The sequence below is a fragment of the Cydia splendana genome, chromosome 19, assembly GCF_910591565.1.
Source record: "Cydia splendana chromosome 19, ilCydSple1.2, whole genome shotgun sequence".
In the NCBI taxonomy this organism is placed as follows: Eukaryota; Metazoa; Arthropoda; class Insecta; order Lepidoptera; family Tortricidae; genus Cydia; species Cydia splendana.
This window is the reverse complement of record NC_085978.1, coordinates 13,003,702-13,021,554: the sequence shown is the minus strand read 5'-3', so window position 1 is coordinate 13,021,554 and position 17,853 is coordinate 13,003,702. Positions and strand designations below refer to the sequence as shown.

General features: G+C 41.9%; 1 protein-coding gene across 1 annotated transcript; it reads right to left on the bottom strand.

The window, feature by feature from the left end:
• Window positions 1–976: 976 nt before the first annotated feature.
• On the bottom strand, window positions 977–14,470 carry LOC134800052 (asparagine--tRNA ligase, cytoplasmic). Its single transcript, XM_063772509.1, has 10 exons — window positions 14,320–14,470; window positions 13,895–14,242; window positions 13,106–13,326; window positions 7,892–8,010; window positions 7,289–7,462; window positions 6,516–6,644; window positions 5,795–5,939; window positions 4,642–4,746; window positions 3,103–3,313; window positions 977–2,454 (listed from the first exon to the last, which is right to left on the bottom strand). The coding sequence occupies exons 1-10, from the start codon at window positions 14,351–14,353 to the stop codon at window positions 2,270–2,272; spliced, it is 1,671 nt and encodes a 556-aa protein (XP_063628579.1). The 5' UTR covers window positions 14,354–14,470; the 3' UTR covers window positions 977–2,269.
• Window positions 14,471–17,853: the final 3,383 nt, after the last annotated feature.

Here is a 17,853-nt window from a genome sequence, read left to right as displayed (position 1 = left end):
AAAAATATCTGAACACGCACTCTTAACGCCTTAACAAAAAAAACCGGGCAAGTGCGAGTCGGACTCGCGCACGAAGGGTTCCGTACCATAATGCAAAAAAAAAAACGAAAAAAAAAAAGCAAAAAAAAAACGGTCACCCATCCAAGTACTGACCACTCCCAACGTTGCTTAACTTTGGTCAAAAATCACGTTTGTTGTATGGGAGCCCCATTTAAATCTTTATTTTATTCTGTTTTTAGTATTTGTTGTTATAGCGGCAACAGAAATACATCATCTGTGAAAATTTCAACTGTCTAGCTATCACGGTTCGTGAGATACAGCCTGGTGACAGACGGACGGACGGACGGACGGACAGCGAAGTCTTAGTAATAGGGTCCCGTTTTACCCTTTGGGTACGGAACCCTAAAAAAGGGATTGATATTTGTGACGTGCCCCATACTACTACATACATACTATTCCGACATTTTATCCTTTTTAGGGTTCCGTACCCAAAGGGTAAAACGGGACCCTATTACTAAGACTTCGCTGTCCGTCCGTCCGTCCGTCTCTCACCAGGCTGTATCTCACGAACCGTGATAGCTAGACAGTTGAAATTTTCACAGATGATGTATTTCTGTTGCCGCTATAACAACAAATACTAAAAACAGAATAAAATAAAGATTTAAATGGGGCTCCCATACAACAAACGTGAGTTTTGACCAAAGTTAAGCAACGTCGGGAGTGGTCAGTACTTGGATGGGTGACCGTTTTTTTTTTTGCTTTTTTTTTGTTTTTTTTTATATGGTACGGAACCCTTCGTGCGCGAGTCCGACTCGCACTTGACCGATTTTTTTTTGTTTGCCTGCACACACATGCCCCACTGCTGGGCAAAGGCCTCCCGTCTCCCTTTCCAATCCTCCGTGTTGAGCAAGATCCCGCCAATCCAATTTTATCCTTACATTAAAACAAATAAATCCTGAATAAATAAAACACTCTGTAACTTACTTAAACAAGCTGTATTTCATTTAATACATTCCGTTATTATCGAACTCTTCATAAAACACTTCCAGATATTATTTCCAATACCTATCATAAACAAAAATGCTTAGTCTTAAGTCAACACAAGAAATGGCATTGTTTGACTTCATGAATGAAGCTTGAATTTGAAATAAGAACTCTATAGTACTTACATTAGGGTTCATATCCCAAAAAATGTTTTGCATCATATTATTATCTAATAATATCCGACAACATCATCATAATAATGTCGGACCAAGATATATCTATATCTTTTGACTCTAGAAGTTCTAGAACTAGCAACCGTAGAAAAATGCATAATAAATAAATAGTATTTAAGGTAAATGAACTAGTGCTCGACATGCTAATGCCCAATAGATGACACCTTGCTGTCACCTCTATTGACAATGACTTAAGTTTCAAGATGTCATGTACGGGGACCGCGTCGAGCACCAGTACGTTTACCTTATGTATAAACAATATTTAAGACGATCAAATGCAAAAACACTGGAACAATTTAATTTTAAACAAACAACACTGGCATGAGTACACTGAAGTAACCGTTTATAAACCTTATTTAGACGACTTAAGGTCTCGTTTCGTATAACCCCTGGAAGAAATGGGTCAAGCGCCTATTAAAATTAACCACACGATTTTTTAATCAGACATATATATCTGTTAGTCAATCTAAATGAAGGTTTGACGATACGACGTGCGCGTTGTAATGTATGAATCTTCTTCTTTCACCGCATGCGTAGCAGTTGGAGGTCCCTTACTAAGAGCCAGTTGCGCCAACCACAGTTAACAGACTGATCAATGTCACGTTGCAGAGATCTAGGAAATTTGGCGAACGCTTTAACGGTGACAGACGGTTTAGTGCAACCGACCCTAAGAGTCACAACGCAGTTAAAGTTAGTCTAAGCTAACACTGCATCGATTTACAGCGTTTTCACACAGCTTGGGTACGGCGAAAGCTGTTATATCAATATAATTTTGCGATTTTTTGGTGTATTAAGGTTATAAATAATCTAATATATCCACGTGTCAGTGTGTATGTGGTACTTTAAACATCAAATGTCCTATGAAAATATTACATATATCACTGTAAAATCGGTGCAGAGTTACCCCCTTATTCATAAAACTTTACGGGCCTGATTTAGTAAAATTATGTTTTATCCTTTTCTCACAAATACATAAGTCAAAATTACAGATAAAGACAAACGATTCATAGCTAATTCAGGCCAGTAAAGACTAGTGACCTTTATAGTGGTATCTAAGGAGTGCAGCGCTCGAGGAAGCGCGGGTAGAGGCAGACCTCGCGGATGTGGTAGCGGTCGAGCAGCCAGCACAGGAAGCGCTCCAGCCCCAGCCCGTAGCCCCCGTGCGGCGTCGAGCCGAACTTGCGCTGGTCCGTGTACCAGTAGTAGGGGGAGGGGTCGATGCCCTCCCGCTTGTAGCCTGCGGACAAGTGTATTTATTAATAAATTAAAAGTGGAAGAATTCACTGTCTCGGGCGAGGCTCGAACTCGCGACTCTGGATCACTAGCCCATCGCTCTGCCAACTGAGCTGAGACTTCACTCGAGGACAGCAAATATTTCCACCATATGCGCCTTAGGGCACCTAGCGACATCTACCATAAGAGTTACACATATTACACATCTGAAACGGCTACTGGATTTCCAAGTCTTCCATGAGCTTGTAATTTGTAATACAAGTGGAAGTCCCGTTCTAACAAAAGCTGTCAAAAAGTGACATCCGCTTGTATTACAAGTTACAAACTTTTGAAAACGGCCCCTGGTCGTAGTTCCCCTCATGGGGCCGCCAACGATCTTGCCGATGCCGGGCACGAACACGTGTAGCGCAGCTATAGTTCGTTTTTTTGTAGCATTAGAAAGAAGGTAAACAATCTTGACGTGTCTTTTTATTAAAACATAAGTCACGGCAAATATGTAACAATTGTAAATCATATACGATTATTTACATTCTTTTGCTTTCATAAGTAATAGTTACTGAATTTTAAAAAGCGTTTTTCAATAAAAAGACACGTCAAGATAGTTTACCTTTCATCTAATGCTAAAAAAACGAACTATAGAACGTGAACTCACCTTCCATGAGCTGGTCGTAGTCCCAGGACCTCATGGAGCCGCCGACGATCTCCCCCACGCCCGGCATGAGCACGTCCACGGACTCCGTGAGGCGCGGGTCGTCGGCGCAGCGCTGCATGTAGAACGACTTGATCTCGGCGGGGAAGCTGTGCAGTAGTATGGGGACGCCGATCGCGTCGGTCATCTTGCGCTCGGGCTGCTCGGGGATGTCCTGCGGATGATAAGTTTTAGTTTATAACAAAGATTTATGGATTTTATAAGATGTAAGAGATGAAAAATCTTGCTATCGGGTTTGACAGCTGCAAATGATGGAGATGTACGTTCGTCTTAAGAAGCACATACGTCATACATTTTGTGTATGCTTACCCCCTTATTCATAAACGTCTACTAAAGTTGACAAGCCGGTAATAATTGTTTGTCCCTTTCCGACGTATTGGTATGATTAAAAGGGATAAACGATTATTATCGGCTTGTCAACTTTAGTAGACGTTTATGAATAGGGGCTTAATGTACAGAGCAGTGCGCATAGCTGTGAAATTCGAAGCACGAATGTCTTTAGAATACGGTTCATCATCATCATCATCATTTCAGCCTATATACGTCCCACTGCTGGGCACAGGCCTCCTCTCATGCGCGAGAGGGCTTGGGCTATAGTCCCCACGCTAGCCCAATGCGGATTGGGGACTTCACATACACCTTTGAAAGTCTTCGCAGATGTATGCAGGTTTCCTCACGATGTTTTCCTTCACCGAAAAGCTAGTGGTAAATATCAAATGATATTTCGTACATAAGTTCCGAAAAACTCATTGGTACGAGCCAGGATTTGAACCCGCGACCTCCGGATTGAAAGTCGGACGTCATATCCACTCGGCTACCACCGCTAGAATACGGTTAATGAATTCATATGAATACTGAGTGTTTTTTTTTTGGAAATGTAAGTATTTAACATGGCTTTTAGTATGGAAAATGTATACCTACACATAGATGTATTGTCACAAATCAAATAATGTTTAAATATCTAAAAGTATTTTGATTGAAGAGTAGAATCCCCGATTTTCGTAACAGAAATTTAAGATCAAATAATTATTACTGGTACTTATAAATGAAGATTTATTCAAAAGTTATTAACTTCAGCTGGAAACTTTGTCGATTTCTACACTTCAAATACGCTGCCATGAATATGCAAGCAGATTACATTAGGTCACTATTACAGATAATCTAGCCGTAAGGCCAAGCGTGGCGATTACGGCATTCAACCCCCATGGAAAAGGTAACCGATGTAGCCCTCCGAATCGCTAAACTTAAGTGGCAGTGGGCAGGGCACATTGACCTTGAGTGGCGACCACGTACCGGAAGGCGCAGCGTGGGTAAACCCCCCATAAGGTGGACTGACGACCTGGTAAAGGTCGCGAGAGTCCGCTGGATGCGGGTGGCGCAAGACCGGTCATTATCGCAGTCTTTGGGGGAGGCCTATGTCCAACAGTGGACGTCCTCTGGCTGATATGATGATGATGATGATGATAGCCGTAAGGAACTTACATCTCCGAACTCGTAGAAGGAGCCATCGTCCTTGGTGATGTTGTTCTCTTTGAGGTACTCCAGCGCCTCCGTGTACGCCATCCTCATGAACGGCCTCTTGGGCCTCTGTAATATAATAGTTATTTGTTTTACAAGGGGGCAAAGTTGTTGTTGTTTAACCGCTCGTGCTGATATTGATACCAGAGCAAGCGAAAGATTCCAAAATTGAACCACGAACGTAGCGAGTGTTTGGAAAAATGGAATCTTGAGCGTTGCGAGGGTTTCAAAGCACGAGGGTTAAACAAAATTTGCCCCCGAGTGAAACACAACATTTTTCACCACACCAACCCGAAGCATATATTAAATGTAAAATATCAAACAAAATCAAACCAAATCAAATTCAAATGAATGTTATTAAATATTTATCATCCAAAATCATCATTTAAAAGTCAATTTTACCAGCAAACATAAGAAAACAACTCAAATTTTGCATATGATTACTTTGCCTCACATGTGAATTACTGATAGCAAAGTGCAACTTTGCTATCCGTTTTTGAAAGTAAGCCTTTCCGAGCTGGTGTGGTGAAAAATAATATACACGTTGGTATTCAGATGAAATTACGCAGTACGCACATCCACCCTTAAATGATCTGGCGTCTGGCTATAATTATCTTAGCCGCTTTTTAGGGTCAATTTGGAGTTAGAAAAATATCACGAATGACCACGATGGCCGAGGGGGGATCCGATAAGACATCACGTGTAAATCTTTGTACTTTTTAGGGGGGAAAAGAACAAAGCGAAATTCAAGGAGTGCATGTAAAATTGCCCCTTGGGCAAACGTGGTGGGACTATAGCCCAATCGTGCATGACGCCTGTGCCCGACATTAAGATGTATCAGCTATTTTTGAAGTGAAAACTTCTTTAGCGGCGCTGTGCACTTTTTGTGATGGGGAAAAAATGTTAAACTCGCGACAGGTCACGTGACCGTAAGATCCGTAAGACGTAAGACGGACACGTGACCTGATCGAAAAACTGTTAACAGTGTCATTGAGTTTTCACTTCTGCCGGCACTCCCGAAGTGCAACCCGTTGTTTTTTTATTATTGAGCTGTGTGTGTGTGTGTGTGTGTGTGTGTGTGTGTGTGTGTGTGTGTGTGTGTGTGTGTGTGACTGACCTTGAAGTTGGGGTTGAGCTCGTGGACGAGTTGCGCGTCGGGCGAGGCAAGCACGCGGTCGACTACATCGACCACCAAGTCCTCCAGACGGTCCAACAAGTCCTCGAATGTGATGAACGGGCATTCTGCTTCCACGTGGCTGTATCTGTGTCACGATAACGATGCTGTTATTTATAATACAATACAATATAATACAAATCCTCGTTATTGCACAACCTCAAAAAACATTTACAGAGAGATACACATAATACATGAGTATTAGGAAATATTAGGAGTTACACAACAACTTTGTCCCCTTGTGCAACAAATAGCTATTTTGGCTTAAATTATTTATAGCTACTCAGCAAGATATCGTCTAGTGCCGGACTGCTCTGCGCGGTAAGACTGCGCAACGCAGTACACATCTCCTAACGCCGGCAGGCACGTTTCCAGGTACAGTAGCGAACTTTGAAATTATTTATACTTACTCAGCAAGATGACGTCTAGTGCGAGACTGCTCTGTGCGGTAAGAGTGCGCGATGCAGTACACATCTCATAACGCCGGCAGGCAAGTTTCCAGGTACAGTAGCGAACTTTGAAATTATTTATACTTACTCAGCAATATGACGTCTAGTGCGAGACTGCTCCACGCGGTAAGATTGCGCAATGCAGTACACGTCTCCTAACGCCGGCAGGCAAGTTTCCAGGTACAGTAGCGAACTTTGAAATTATTTATACTTACTCAGCAAGATGGCGTCTAGTGCGAGACTGCTCTGCGCGGTAAGACTGCGCGATGCAGTACACGTCTCCTAACGCCGGCAGGCAAGTTTCCAGGTACAATTGCGAGCTCTGAGTTAGGTATGCTTCCTCGCTGCAACAAGAAACAAATATTATTTATAAGGTCTTTAGACACATTTAACTATGGACCTGTTTAAAAAATAAGGTTTACAGTCTGTTTTAAGTCAAACCATTTAGTTATTCTCGTTTTACAGATTTTCGTTACTTATCACGTACCGTAAACAGTTGGTAAAGTATTTGCACGGTGGATTTCTAATAGGTTAATTCTAGTTCAATATTTTTTTCATAATACAAATCAGTCGTACGCATCTAAGGATTCAACCAATGTGTAGTCAACAATCAGAATAGTAACTTCTTATCTTACCAACCATATCAAGTGGAGTAGAAATGGTCACAGAAGGCGTAAGTGACCGAACCTTCGATGCCATTTCCGTGATCACGTGATGAAATGATCACGGAAGGCGGCGAGACTCTTCGTTGTGATCTCCGTATATAGTATTTGATATACTCGTATCCTACACCACCACCACCAAAACACAACCCCAGAAATCCTACACCAGAGCAGGTGACGCCGCAACAGAAAACTGCGTCACAAAAATATTTTTTTAGTATTTAAGATTTTTATTATTGTATATATACTCGTATGTATCTATGGGCCTTAGTAGCCTGAAAATAAATGCTTTGATTGATTGATCGATGTAATATAATATAACTTACCCGAAATAGCTGAACTTGAACAGCGTGCTGCCTCCCTCACACTGGGTCTGCACCAGCGTCGGTGGTGTGACCTCCGTGTAGTGGCGCGCGTAGAAATGATCGCGGAAGGCCCGTGTGACAGCCGCGCGGGCACGGAGAATCTTCGATGTGTTTTCACCGCGTATCATTATATGCCTGAAATTATTTATTTAAATTAGTAACCTTATTTATTTTTATAATTATAAAATTGTATATGATCGAATGTGTAATCTTCTTATTCCTGTAATTTATTTCGTGCACTACCTGTTTTAAAAGTTTTCTATTCTTTATATCCTGCTACCCCAAGGTTGTCTGGAAGAGATCGCTTACAGCGATAAGACCGCCTGTTGCTACCTTTATTTACACTGTAAATCTGTTTTTGTATTTTTTTCTTTGTGGTGCAATAAAGTGTATTTACTTACTTACTTACTTATTAAGGTGCAGTTCAGCCAGCAGTTTTTAAAAAATCGTAGCGCTTTTAGAGATCATAATATGGTTGCCAATTTAGGTGTAATGAAATCAATGCAATTTTACAGGGCTAGGTCCAGGGACACAGCATTTATAATAAGCAATATTCAGGGTTACCTGTTATCAAGCTGCACATCAACAAGGGCCTCTTCGTTGAGGATGGCATCTGCTCCGCCTGGAGGTGCTAGGCCCACCAGCTCCCAGTAGTCAGCTGTCAACTCATGCCCGCCCGGTGCCTGTGGGTAGAACAGTTTAATTTATTGGGCGTTGACAACAGTTATTCACACTATGAACATACAATGAGGTACAAACACTGATAAGATAATTATCAGACTCACTGCCAGACAACCGGTCAAGTGCGAGTCGGACTCGTGCAGGAAAGGTTCCGTACCATTACGCAAAAAACTACAAAAAGAATCACGTTTGTTGTATGACTTGTATGGGAGCCCCACTTAAATATTTATTTTATTTCGTTTTTAGTATTTGCTGTTATCTTCAACGGCAACAGAAGTGGCGGTGGACTGGCCACATCATCAGAGAATGGTACCCAAGGGGGCACAAAAGGAAGAGAGGAAGGCCTACTCTTCGATGGTCAGACGACTTTAAAAGGATAGGTGAAGTGGACTGGCCCTGGAAAGCAAGAGACCGCGGTAACTGGAAGGACTTGGAAGAGGCCTATGTCGGAGGACAAGCTGAAGTTGTCGATGGAAACTAGAAAATAGTAAATAGTAATACAATAATTGTATAGTGATAAGGTATATTTTTTACTGTGTGGATCATACCATATCCACACAGTAAAACAGGCCATCCAAAAATATAAAGAGTTCCGCAAGGCATTGTTTATAGCGTTTATAGATTACTCTAAAGCGTTTGATAGCCAAATCACACTAACATATGGACAAGCTTGAAACAACAGGGAGTTCACAACATGTATGTAGACATCATCAAGAACATTTATACTATTATCAAAAGTAGAATCAGGCTAGAATTGACCGGTGAAAAATTCCCGATACAACAAGGTGTCAGGCAAGGTGACCCACTATTTCCGAAGCTATTCTCTGCTGTCCTGGAACATATTTTCACCAAACTTGACTGGGATCACCGAGGTTTGAACATAAATGGCACATGCTTTAAGGTTTGCCGATGACATAGTCCTGTTTGAAGAAGACCCAAAAGAACTCGAATGCATGCTCAGAGAGCTAGCAAAAAGGAGCAAGGAAGTGGGCCTGGAACTCAACTCAAGTAAGACCAAGTTGATGACAAATTCAGACAAAACAGAAATTTTAGTTAACGGGTGCATATTGGACTTGGTCGAGGACTATGTTTATCTAGGCCAAATAATCTCCTTCAAAGACCAAATGGACAAAGAGATTGAAAAAACAATAGCTTCTGGCTGGAGCAAATACTGGTCTCTCAAAGAGATCATGAAGAGCAACCTAACCTAGGTATATGGATAAAAAGCAAAACTTTCAACACATGTGTCCTGCCATGTCTAACCTACGGCTGTGTAACTTGGTCCCTTTCTATAAAACAAAGAGACACACTTGCGAAGTGCCAGAGAGCTATGGAGAGGAGTATGTTGGGGGTTAAATTAAAGGATAAATGTCGCAGTGCCGACATAAGAAAAAGAACCAAAGTTAGAGACATCCTCCCCCACATAGAATTGCAGAAATGGAGGTGGGCAGGCCACACTGTAAGGTGTAAGATCGGAAAATGGAGCTAAAGAATCCATATGTGGCACCCAAGAGACGGGTCAAGATCTAGAGGCTCACAACTCAAACGATGGGAGGATAAAATAATAACTACTGTAGGACCATTCTGGACAAGACTGGCCAGGCAGAGGAAATACTGGAAAGAGTTGGAGGAGGCCTTTGCCAACAGGCACAATGAACTACAAGACTTCATTTAAAAATCAATCCAAGCAAACAGTTCAAAGTTCAGAAGAAGAGGCTATACAAATACAAAATTAAGTGGGTACCTTTGCACTATGTTTCTCTTATCTTCTTAGTCGGTTCCTCAAGGCTGAGGGTCGTGACCATCAGGAGTGCAGTTCCTCACCACCGCTCTCCAAACCCCCCTGTCTTGGGCCAGCTGTATTGACCCCTGGATGTTGACGCCCGTAGCGTCGCGTATGGCATCAGACCACCGAGTTGGAGCCCTGCCTCTACTCCTTCTCCATTCGACGCACCCAACCAGAACGAGCTTTTCAAAGCTGGACGGGTCTTGGCGGGCCACATGGCCAAAGAAGGTCAACATTCTCTGGAAGCATGTAGTTGAAAGCCGGGTGGTAATATGTAGCTCTTCGAGAATAGACGCGTTGGTGCGGCGTTGCGTCCAGGATATGCCCAACATTTTGCGCCAGCACCACATCTGGAATGCGTCTATTTTTGCTCTCACACGTGGCTTCCATACCCATGTCTCAGAGGCGTAAAGGAATATGGAGAAGATAAGGGTGCGCATAAGTCGGACTTTCGTGTGGCGGTATATATTCCTGTTTCTCCAAATCTTCTCCAAGCGCTTCACTGCTGCTTTTGCGATTTGTGACCTTCTTATGACCTCCTTCATGCAATCTCCGTTACTGGATATCTGCGAGCCCAAGTAGACAAAGTCTTCCACCAAGTCCAGGTCACGCAGTTCCCCCGTCCTCTGCATCTGCCCAGCTCTGTCGATGAACATCAGCTTTGTCTTCTTCCGGTTGATATAGAGGCCGTATTGCGCACTGAATAATTCGACCCTGTTCAGAAATGTGGCGAGTTCTGTCTCATTGGCGCCTATTATGGTCGTGTCATCGGCGAATCGCAAGTTACTGATTAGGTGACCACCAACACGGATACCACCCTGCCAACTTTCCAGCACTCTGCGCATTATGTGTTCGCCGACCAAGTTAAATAATTGCGGGGATAGTATGCAACCCTGTCTAACGCCTCGCCCGGATTTAAAGGGATTGGACTCCATGTCTTCCAGCCGGACACGAGATTGGCCGTCGAGGTATAGGTTTTGCACCAAAAAAGACAGATGTTCAGGAATACCCATTTCCTTTAGGACATCAAACATCTTCTGCCAGTCTATGCAATCAAACGCTTTGGCGTAATCGATGAAGCATAGGGCCATGGGTATGTTGAATTCTCTGGCCTTCTGAATTAACTGTCTGATATTTAAGATCTGCTCTCTTGTGCCTCTTCCCTTGACAAGGCCCGCTTGCTCTATTGCTATTTGTCCACTTATATAGTATTCCAGGCGCTTGTTCAGTATGTGCAATAGAACTTTACCAGCATGGGAGATAAGAGAGATAGTTCGGTAGTTCTCACATTTACGGGTAGAGCCTTTCTTATGAAGAGGGACGACAATGGAATCTGCCCAATCTTCAGGCCACTGGCCCGTGCGCCAGACTTTCTGGCAGACAGCGTGTAGTATTTGGATGCCTTCATCTCCAATCAGCTTAATAAGCTGCGCTGTAACCCGATCGCCGCCGCTAGCTCTTTCTTTTAGTTTGAGAACCGCATTTTCGACCTCGCAGAGGAGTATGTCGGGCTCTCTACAATTGTAGTCAAGCCTCTCCCGTACATTATCGTGCTCGGTTGCAGAGTAAAGCTGTTGGCAGTATTCTCTCCATCTCTCAAGTACAAGGTCCCTATCCATAATCATATTTCCCTTTTCGTCCTCTATAGTCCATGTTTTGGATTTGAATTCCTTGGCAAGCATTTTTACCTTCTGAAACATGTCCTTAGTATGAGCGGTATTTGCATGCCTTTCCAGATCGCTGCATATGCCGTCTATGTAGTCATTGCGGTCTTTTCTACATTGACGCTGCACACTGGCATGAAGTTGAGCGTAGTGTTCGCGGTCTATATTAGAGTCCAGACCTCGGGCTTTTATACTATTCCTTAGCTCTATGGTTGTCCAGGTTTCGTCGCTCATCCAGTGAGACTTAGGTCTGCTGTGCGCAGTACGTGTGGTTATCGCTTCAGCTGTTTTGATAACGACGCTCTTAAGCTGTTGCCATGTAGCTTCCGCGGAGTCAAATGGATCCAGTTGCACTTGGCTGAGATTCTGCCGCATAAGATCTTGAAACGGGCGTTCCTCGCACTTAGCAAGCTTTATGACCTTCTTTGCCTTAGTTTGTTTTATTGCCTTCAGCCGGACCCTAAAAGTGGCCTCCAATAGTTGGTGGTCGCTTCCACAGTCCGCACCGGGACGCGTTTTGGCTGAAAGTATGGAAGATTTCCATCTCTTGCTAATAAGCACGAAGTCGATTTGGTTGCGGTGACCGCTAGGTGATTGCCAGGTGTACAGTCGGCGTGGATGCTGCTGGTACCAGGTGTTCATGATCGAGAGGCCATTTTCAGCACAGAAGTCCAGCAACATTTGACCTCGTTCGTTTCGAACCCCTAACCCGAACTTTCCAACAATCTCTCTAAGGTCATCGTCCCTTGTCGTGTCACCAATCTTCGCATTAAAATCTTAAAAATTATATATCTAATTTCTTAACTAAGTGAATCGGCAACCGGTTTTCGTCTCTTCCTTTTTACATCTTGTCTTTCGACATAGGCCTCCTCTAAACCTTTCCATTCTATCCTGTCTTTTGCAGTTCGTCTCCATGTAGGGCCAGCTATCTATCTTATGTGTGAGAGGAGTACGTTGGGGGTTAAATTAAAGGATAAATGTCGCAGTGACGACATAAGAAAAAGAACCAAAGACATCCTCACCCACATAGACTTGCAGAAATGCAGGTGGGCAGGCCACACTGTAAGGTGTAAGATCGAAAAATGGAGCCAAAGAATCCTTATGTGGCACCCAAGAGACGGGTCAAGATCTAGAGGCCCACAACTCAAACGATGGGAGGATGAAATAATAACTACTGTAGGACCATTCTGGACAAGACTGGCCAGGCAGAGGAAATACTGGAAAGAGTTGGAGGAGGCCTTTGCCAACAGGCACATTGAACTTCATTTAAAAATCAATCCAAGCAAAAGCAAACAGTTCAAAGTTCAGAAGAAGAGGCTATACAAACAAAATACAAAGAAAGGTTTATTTTTTAAGTAGATACTCGTAGAGTATTAATGTTACAAAACTTCAGTATTAAAGGCTATTTTTATTTTATTTATTTGCTGTTATAGCGGCAACAGAAATACATCTGTAAAAATTTCAACTGTTACAGCCTGGTGACAGACAGACGGACAGCGGAGTCTTAGTAATAGTATCCCGTTTTTACCCTTTGGGTACGGACCCTGAAAATGATCAACACAGTAGTGGACGCCGAGAGCTCACTAGGCTGTTGCAAGTTTCATCAAACATCCTGTTACTTTTATTTGCTTTTATTACGGTACTCACAGTTTTTCCCTCAGGCAACACCTCCAATGAGCCATAGATAATTACTGAAGACTCAGTTGACAACACCAAAGCGTTGGTGGTCTGGCAGAGGAGGCCATGGAGTACACATTGCAAGTAGCCCGTGCCATCACGGAGTGTGAGGAAAATCAGGGATTTGCCTTGTCTTCGTAACCGGTGCACCCAGCCACGGACACAGATACGCTTCCCACGATGCTCAGGAGCTGAAGCGAGAAATACAAATAAATGACTCTTTCATATATGTTAGGTGTGCAATAAAGAGTATTGTATTGTATTGTATAGATGATAATCAGACGGCGAGGGTGAGCTATTTAACTTATAATTTGACATTTCTTAAGTCATATTAATCATTACACAATGAAATGTTATGCAACTTGTTATAAACTAGGGGATTCCCCACTATTGAACTTCCATTTTGTTTATAAGGACATTAGTGCAATATGACATAATGCACTATATTGCATCATGCAACTAAGGACATATGTTGTTTACCTTATGCTATCATAACATAACCTGTATTGCACCACATTTTCCAATTCAAACTCAAACAAATCAACTACATAGTTGTTACTACTTTGAAACAAAATCATAATTATCACATCTTGAACTGTCAAACAAAAAATGTACTGCCTAATTAATTATGTATGAGTCACATATGTTACTGTATTCAGCTTTGACTAGCATCACTAGCAGTATGCAATATGTAATTTTTTCAATGTAGATAGGTAGTAATAATTTAGAATAAATAAAAACTCGAAAAAGTGAACTTACTCTCATAAATCTTGACAGTTGTTGCGTTCGGCAAGTTCGGATCGTTCTTAATGACAATTTTCTTTGCTTCTTCCAAGTTCTGCAATCTCTTCTCATTGGTTTCCTCCTCAAGCTTAGCCTTATCCGCTGCCTTGTGGGCTTCTCTTACCCAGATCTTCTGAATTTTCTTAAGTTGAGACTTGGCAGCTACATCGTAAATTTTCCCTTCCTCTTTAGAGTCAACGTAGATCGTTGGAAAAGGCTCCTTCCCCGCTTTACGCATTGCCTGAAGGATCGTTTTAAACGGCTTTTCTTCAGTACCATTTCCAGTTTCATCATTACCTCTCTTATCCGACGTGAAAATCTCCTCTGTAAAATAATTTTAATTACAAATTTTGCATACGTGTGTCACCGTGCACTTAGGTTATATGCTAAATATTACTTACTTAAGGATAACTTTTCAATACCCGCCTGAGCCATTGTAAAAATTATTATATTGGACTATTTTATCTGATCAACAGTGCCTTACAATATAATCAATTGAGAAATAAATGCGGTGTGCCGCATTACACCGCACCGCGAATCGAATAACCACAGAAACAGAAAGTATGGGCATAGAGTCATCACGGACCTAGAGAGTAAACCGGACAGAGTACATTAGCCAAAAAGTGTGTCCACATGAGAAGTCAAGGTGGGCCGTTGCATCTCTTTCTAATTAGGGTGACCATAAGTCATATGTATGTGGGATATTAGGATAACATTGAATATATAGTTTGGCCAGGATCTTTTCTTATTCGTGCATAGTTATAGAGAATCATATTGTATTTTCGCTGTACTAGTATTATGGCCTGAAAAGGGATGGATATAGTTTTTTTTCTCTTCTGTAAAACGCTTCACACAACCTTAGGCACTTAATTTAGTTGTTCTAAAAGCTGTTGCTAATAGGCGCACTGGACCACGAACATGGTGGATCGTCAGGAATGTGGTCCGCCGTAACGTCTGTCAAGAACACGGGTATGAGTGACAGATATGGTGACAGAACCAGAGGGTCTACCGCGAACCAAGTTCGACGTGTTGCCTCTCTGTCACACTTACGTACGAATTTACAAGTGCGACAGAGAGACAAAATGTCGAAAGTGGTTTGGGGTAGGCCCTCAGGGCAGTGGGGGATTTACAGTATTTGCCGTCCTAGGCCCCAGGCCCTGTAGCAAGCACTAGACGCCCCTTTCTCAGCACCCATCATATAGACTGCCACCCTAGGCCCGGGCCTACTCGGCCTTAGAGCAAATCCGCCACTGCCTCAGGGTCGCGTGGATCCGCTACGCCCGTTTGTTATAGTTTTTAACTAGGACGCTTGTCACTGGAGCATAAATTAAATTAAAAAAATAAATATCATTTATTATCAGGCGACTAAGGCCCATAGATACATACCTTACAAACTAACATACGTACAATAGTAAAAATCTTACTTCAAGCTAAAAATTATTTCGGCGTCACCGAAAACCATAAACACCGAAGTTCGCAAATTGCGAGCATCTTTCGCTGTCACTGTAATTACTCCTTTAGCCCCCATTCTCACGGGAGCTTTTTCAACGCGCGTTAAAAAAGCGCTTGAATCTGTCTGCACTCTAAATTCGATTTAACGACCAAGGCTTAAAGTCGAAAATCCAACAACGTTTGATAAAAAGCGCCACCGCTGTCGTGTGAATACATACATGGTTATCCATTTGTGTCATTCAAACGCTTTTTTAACGCGCGTTGAAAAAGCTGCCGTGCGAACGGGGCCTTATAGGAGTAAAAGAGAAAGAGGCCCGTAATTTGCGAACTTCGGTGTTCACGAGTCGTGAAATGTAAAGAAACTAGTGATGTGCCGTTCCCTGTAAATTTTCCAAAGAGGGTAAGCCCTCATTCGCACGAGCGCTTTTTCAACGCGCGTTAAAAAAGCGCGTTAGAATGAAACAAATGGAAACATGTGTATTTGTTCACACGATGGCGGTGGCGCTTTTTATCAAGCCTTGTTTTTTTTTCGACTTTAAGCGTTGGTCGTTACATCGAATTTAGCGTGTGAACGGATTCAACCCCTTTCGTAAAGCCCCCTCCAGACTATGCGCGTGAATCGCGGGCGAAGCCGCGAACGCGAGTGTGGAGTAGATTTTCGCAGACAGCGAAATCGACTACACACTCGCGTTCGCGGCTTCGCCCGCGATTCACGCGGATAGTCTGGAGGGGGCTTTACGCGCGTTGAAAAAGCGCTCGTGCTTATGGGGGCTAAATTCCCAGTAACGTTTCTGGTATCGTCCCAAAAGTCAGTAAATTACGATAAACTTCTATTTTTCTTTTATTATCTATGTGTTTTTTTATTATTATAACAATTTATAAATGTGTCTGTAATGTTTAAGGACTTTGGATTTCAATTTTTGCAATTATTTATTCTGTATTGGCTCTCATTTCACCAATTTAAACATGCCGAAATAAATACATACCTATTTATGAAAACTTACGTTTAAGTACGTAATAAGAATTGTGTAAAACCATAAAGGAAGTGGTAAAACTGGTTCTCATCGTGCCGACATCATGGTCACCCTAATGAGTTTGACAATGTCAACTTGTATTTTTATCGTAAAATGTAATAATTGTGGCTTCCTTGTGAAACGATATTACACAATTAGAAATTATTTCACTCCCACAACCTTTAACGCAACATTTCTTCACCATTTTTAAGAAATTTTCACGAAATTTTGCATTCACGTGTTTTGTAAATATGTCATCAGGTTAGGGATACCAATTAATATTCAAGCTTACTACTACAATATCTACCATATCAAAATTAGTGTTTTTTATTGTTGTGCACATGCTTAGTTAAATCAGTTAATAATATTGACATCATAATTATTTACAAATTTCCTAAAAGATATCAGAACCGTACTCTGAATATAGCACTTAAATAATATAAGAAGGTATTTAATTTTAGTAGTATATTGATATAAATACTACCACAATGGTATATTTTTAACATTGGCAACATGTGCGAGTGAGACACCGCGGCCCACCTTTGCTATCTCAAGTGGACCGTTTTCTCTGTACTGGTACGAACGTCTTTTTGGCTCTGTGATAAGGTTCAATTTAGTATGGCAAAAAAAGTGACAGTTCACTCCTTCTTATAACTCCATGAGAGTCATAGACTGTTTGAGTTTGACATTGACACTGACAGTGACACGAACACACGAATGTTCACGTTGCAGACAAAAAAAGGATTAAAAACATTATTGAATTTTTAAAAATCTATCTTTAAATAAGATTAATGTTATAATTATGTAGACAACTATTGTATATTAAAACATATTTGAATTGTGTAGCAATCTTAATAAAAACTGGAACGGACCGATTCCCAAGAAGATTGCATTTTTTTTTATGCTGGTCACATTTATAGAGACATTTTCGGAAATGGATTTGAATGAAAAAAAATCGGGCAAGTGCGAGTCGGACTCGCGCACGAAGGGTTCCGTACCATATAAAAAAAAACAAAAAAAAAGCAAAAAAAAAACGGTCACCCATCCAAGTACTGACCACTCCCGACGTTGCTTAACTTTGGTCAAAAATCACGTTTGTTGTATGGGAGCCCCATTTAAATCTTTATTTTATTCTGTTTTTAGTATTTGTTGTTATAGCGACAACAGAAATACATCATCTGTGAAAATTTCAACTGTCTAGCTATCACGGTTCGTGAGATACAGCCTGGTGACAGACGGACGGACGGACGGACGGACGGACGGACGGACGGACGGACGGACGGACGGACAGCGAAGTCTTAGTAATAGGGTCCCGTTTTACCCTTTGGGTACGGAACCCTAATAGGGTCCCGTTTTACCCTTTGGGTACGGAACCCTAAAAACTGAAGTAACTGAACTGATTTATTGCATATTTTTTCACTTTTTTCCAAATAAATTATTAAACAACAGTTCTCTTAGTGGAAAAGTGTA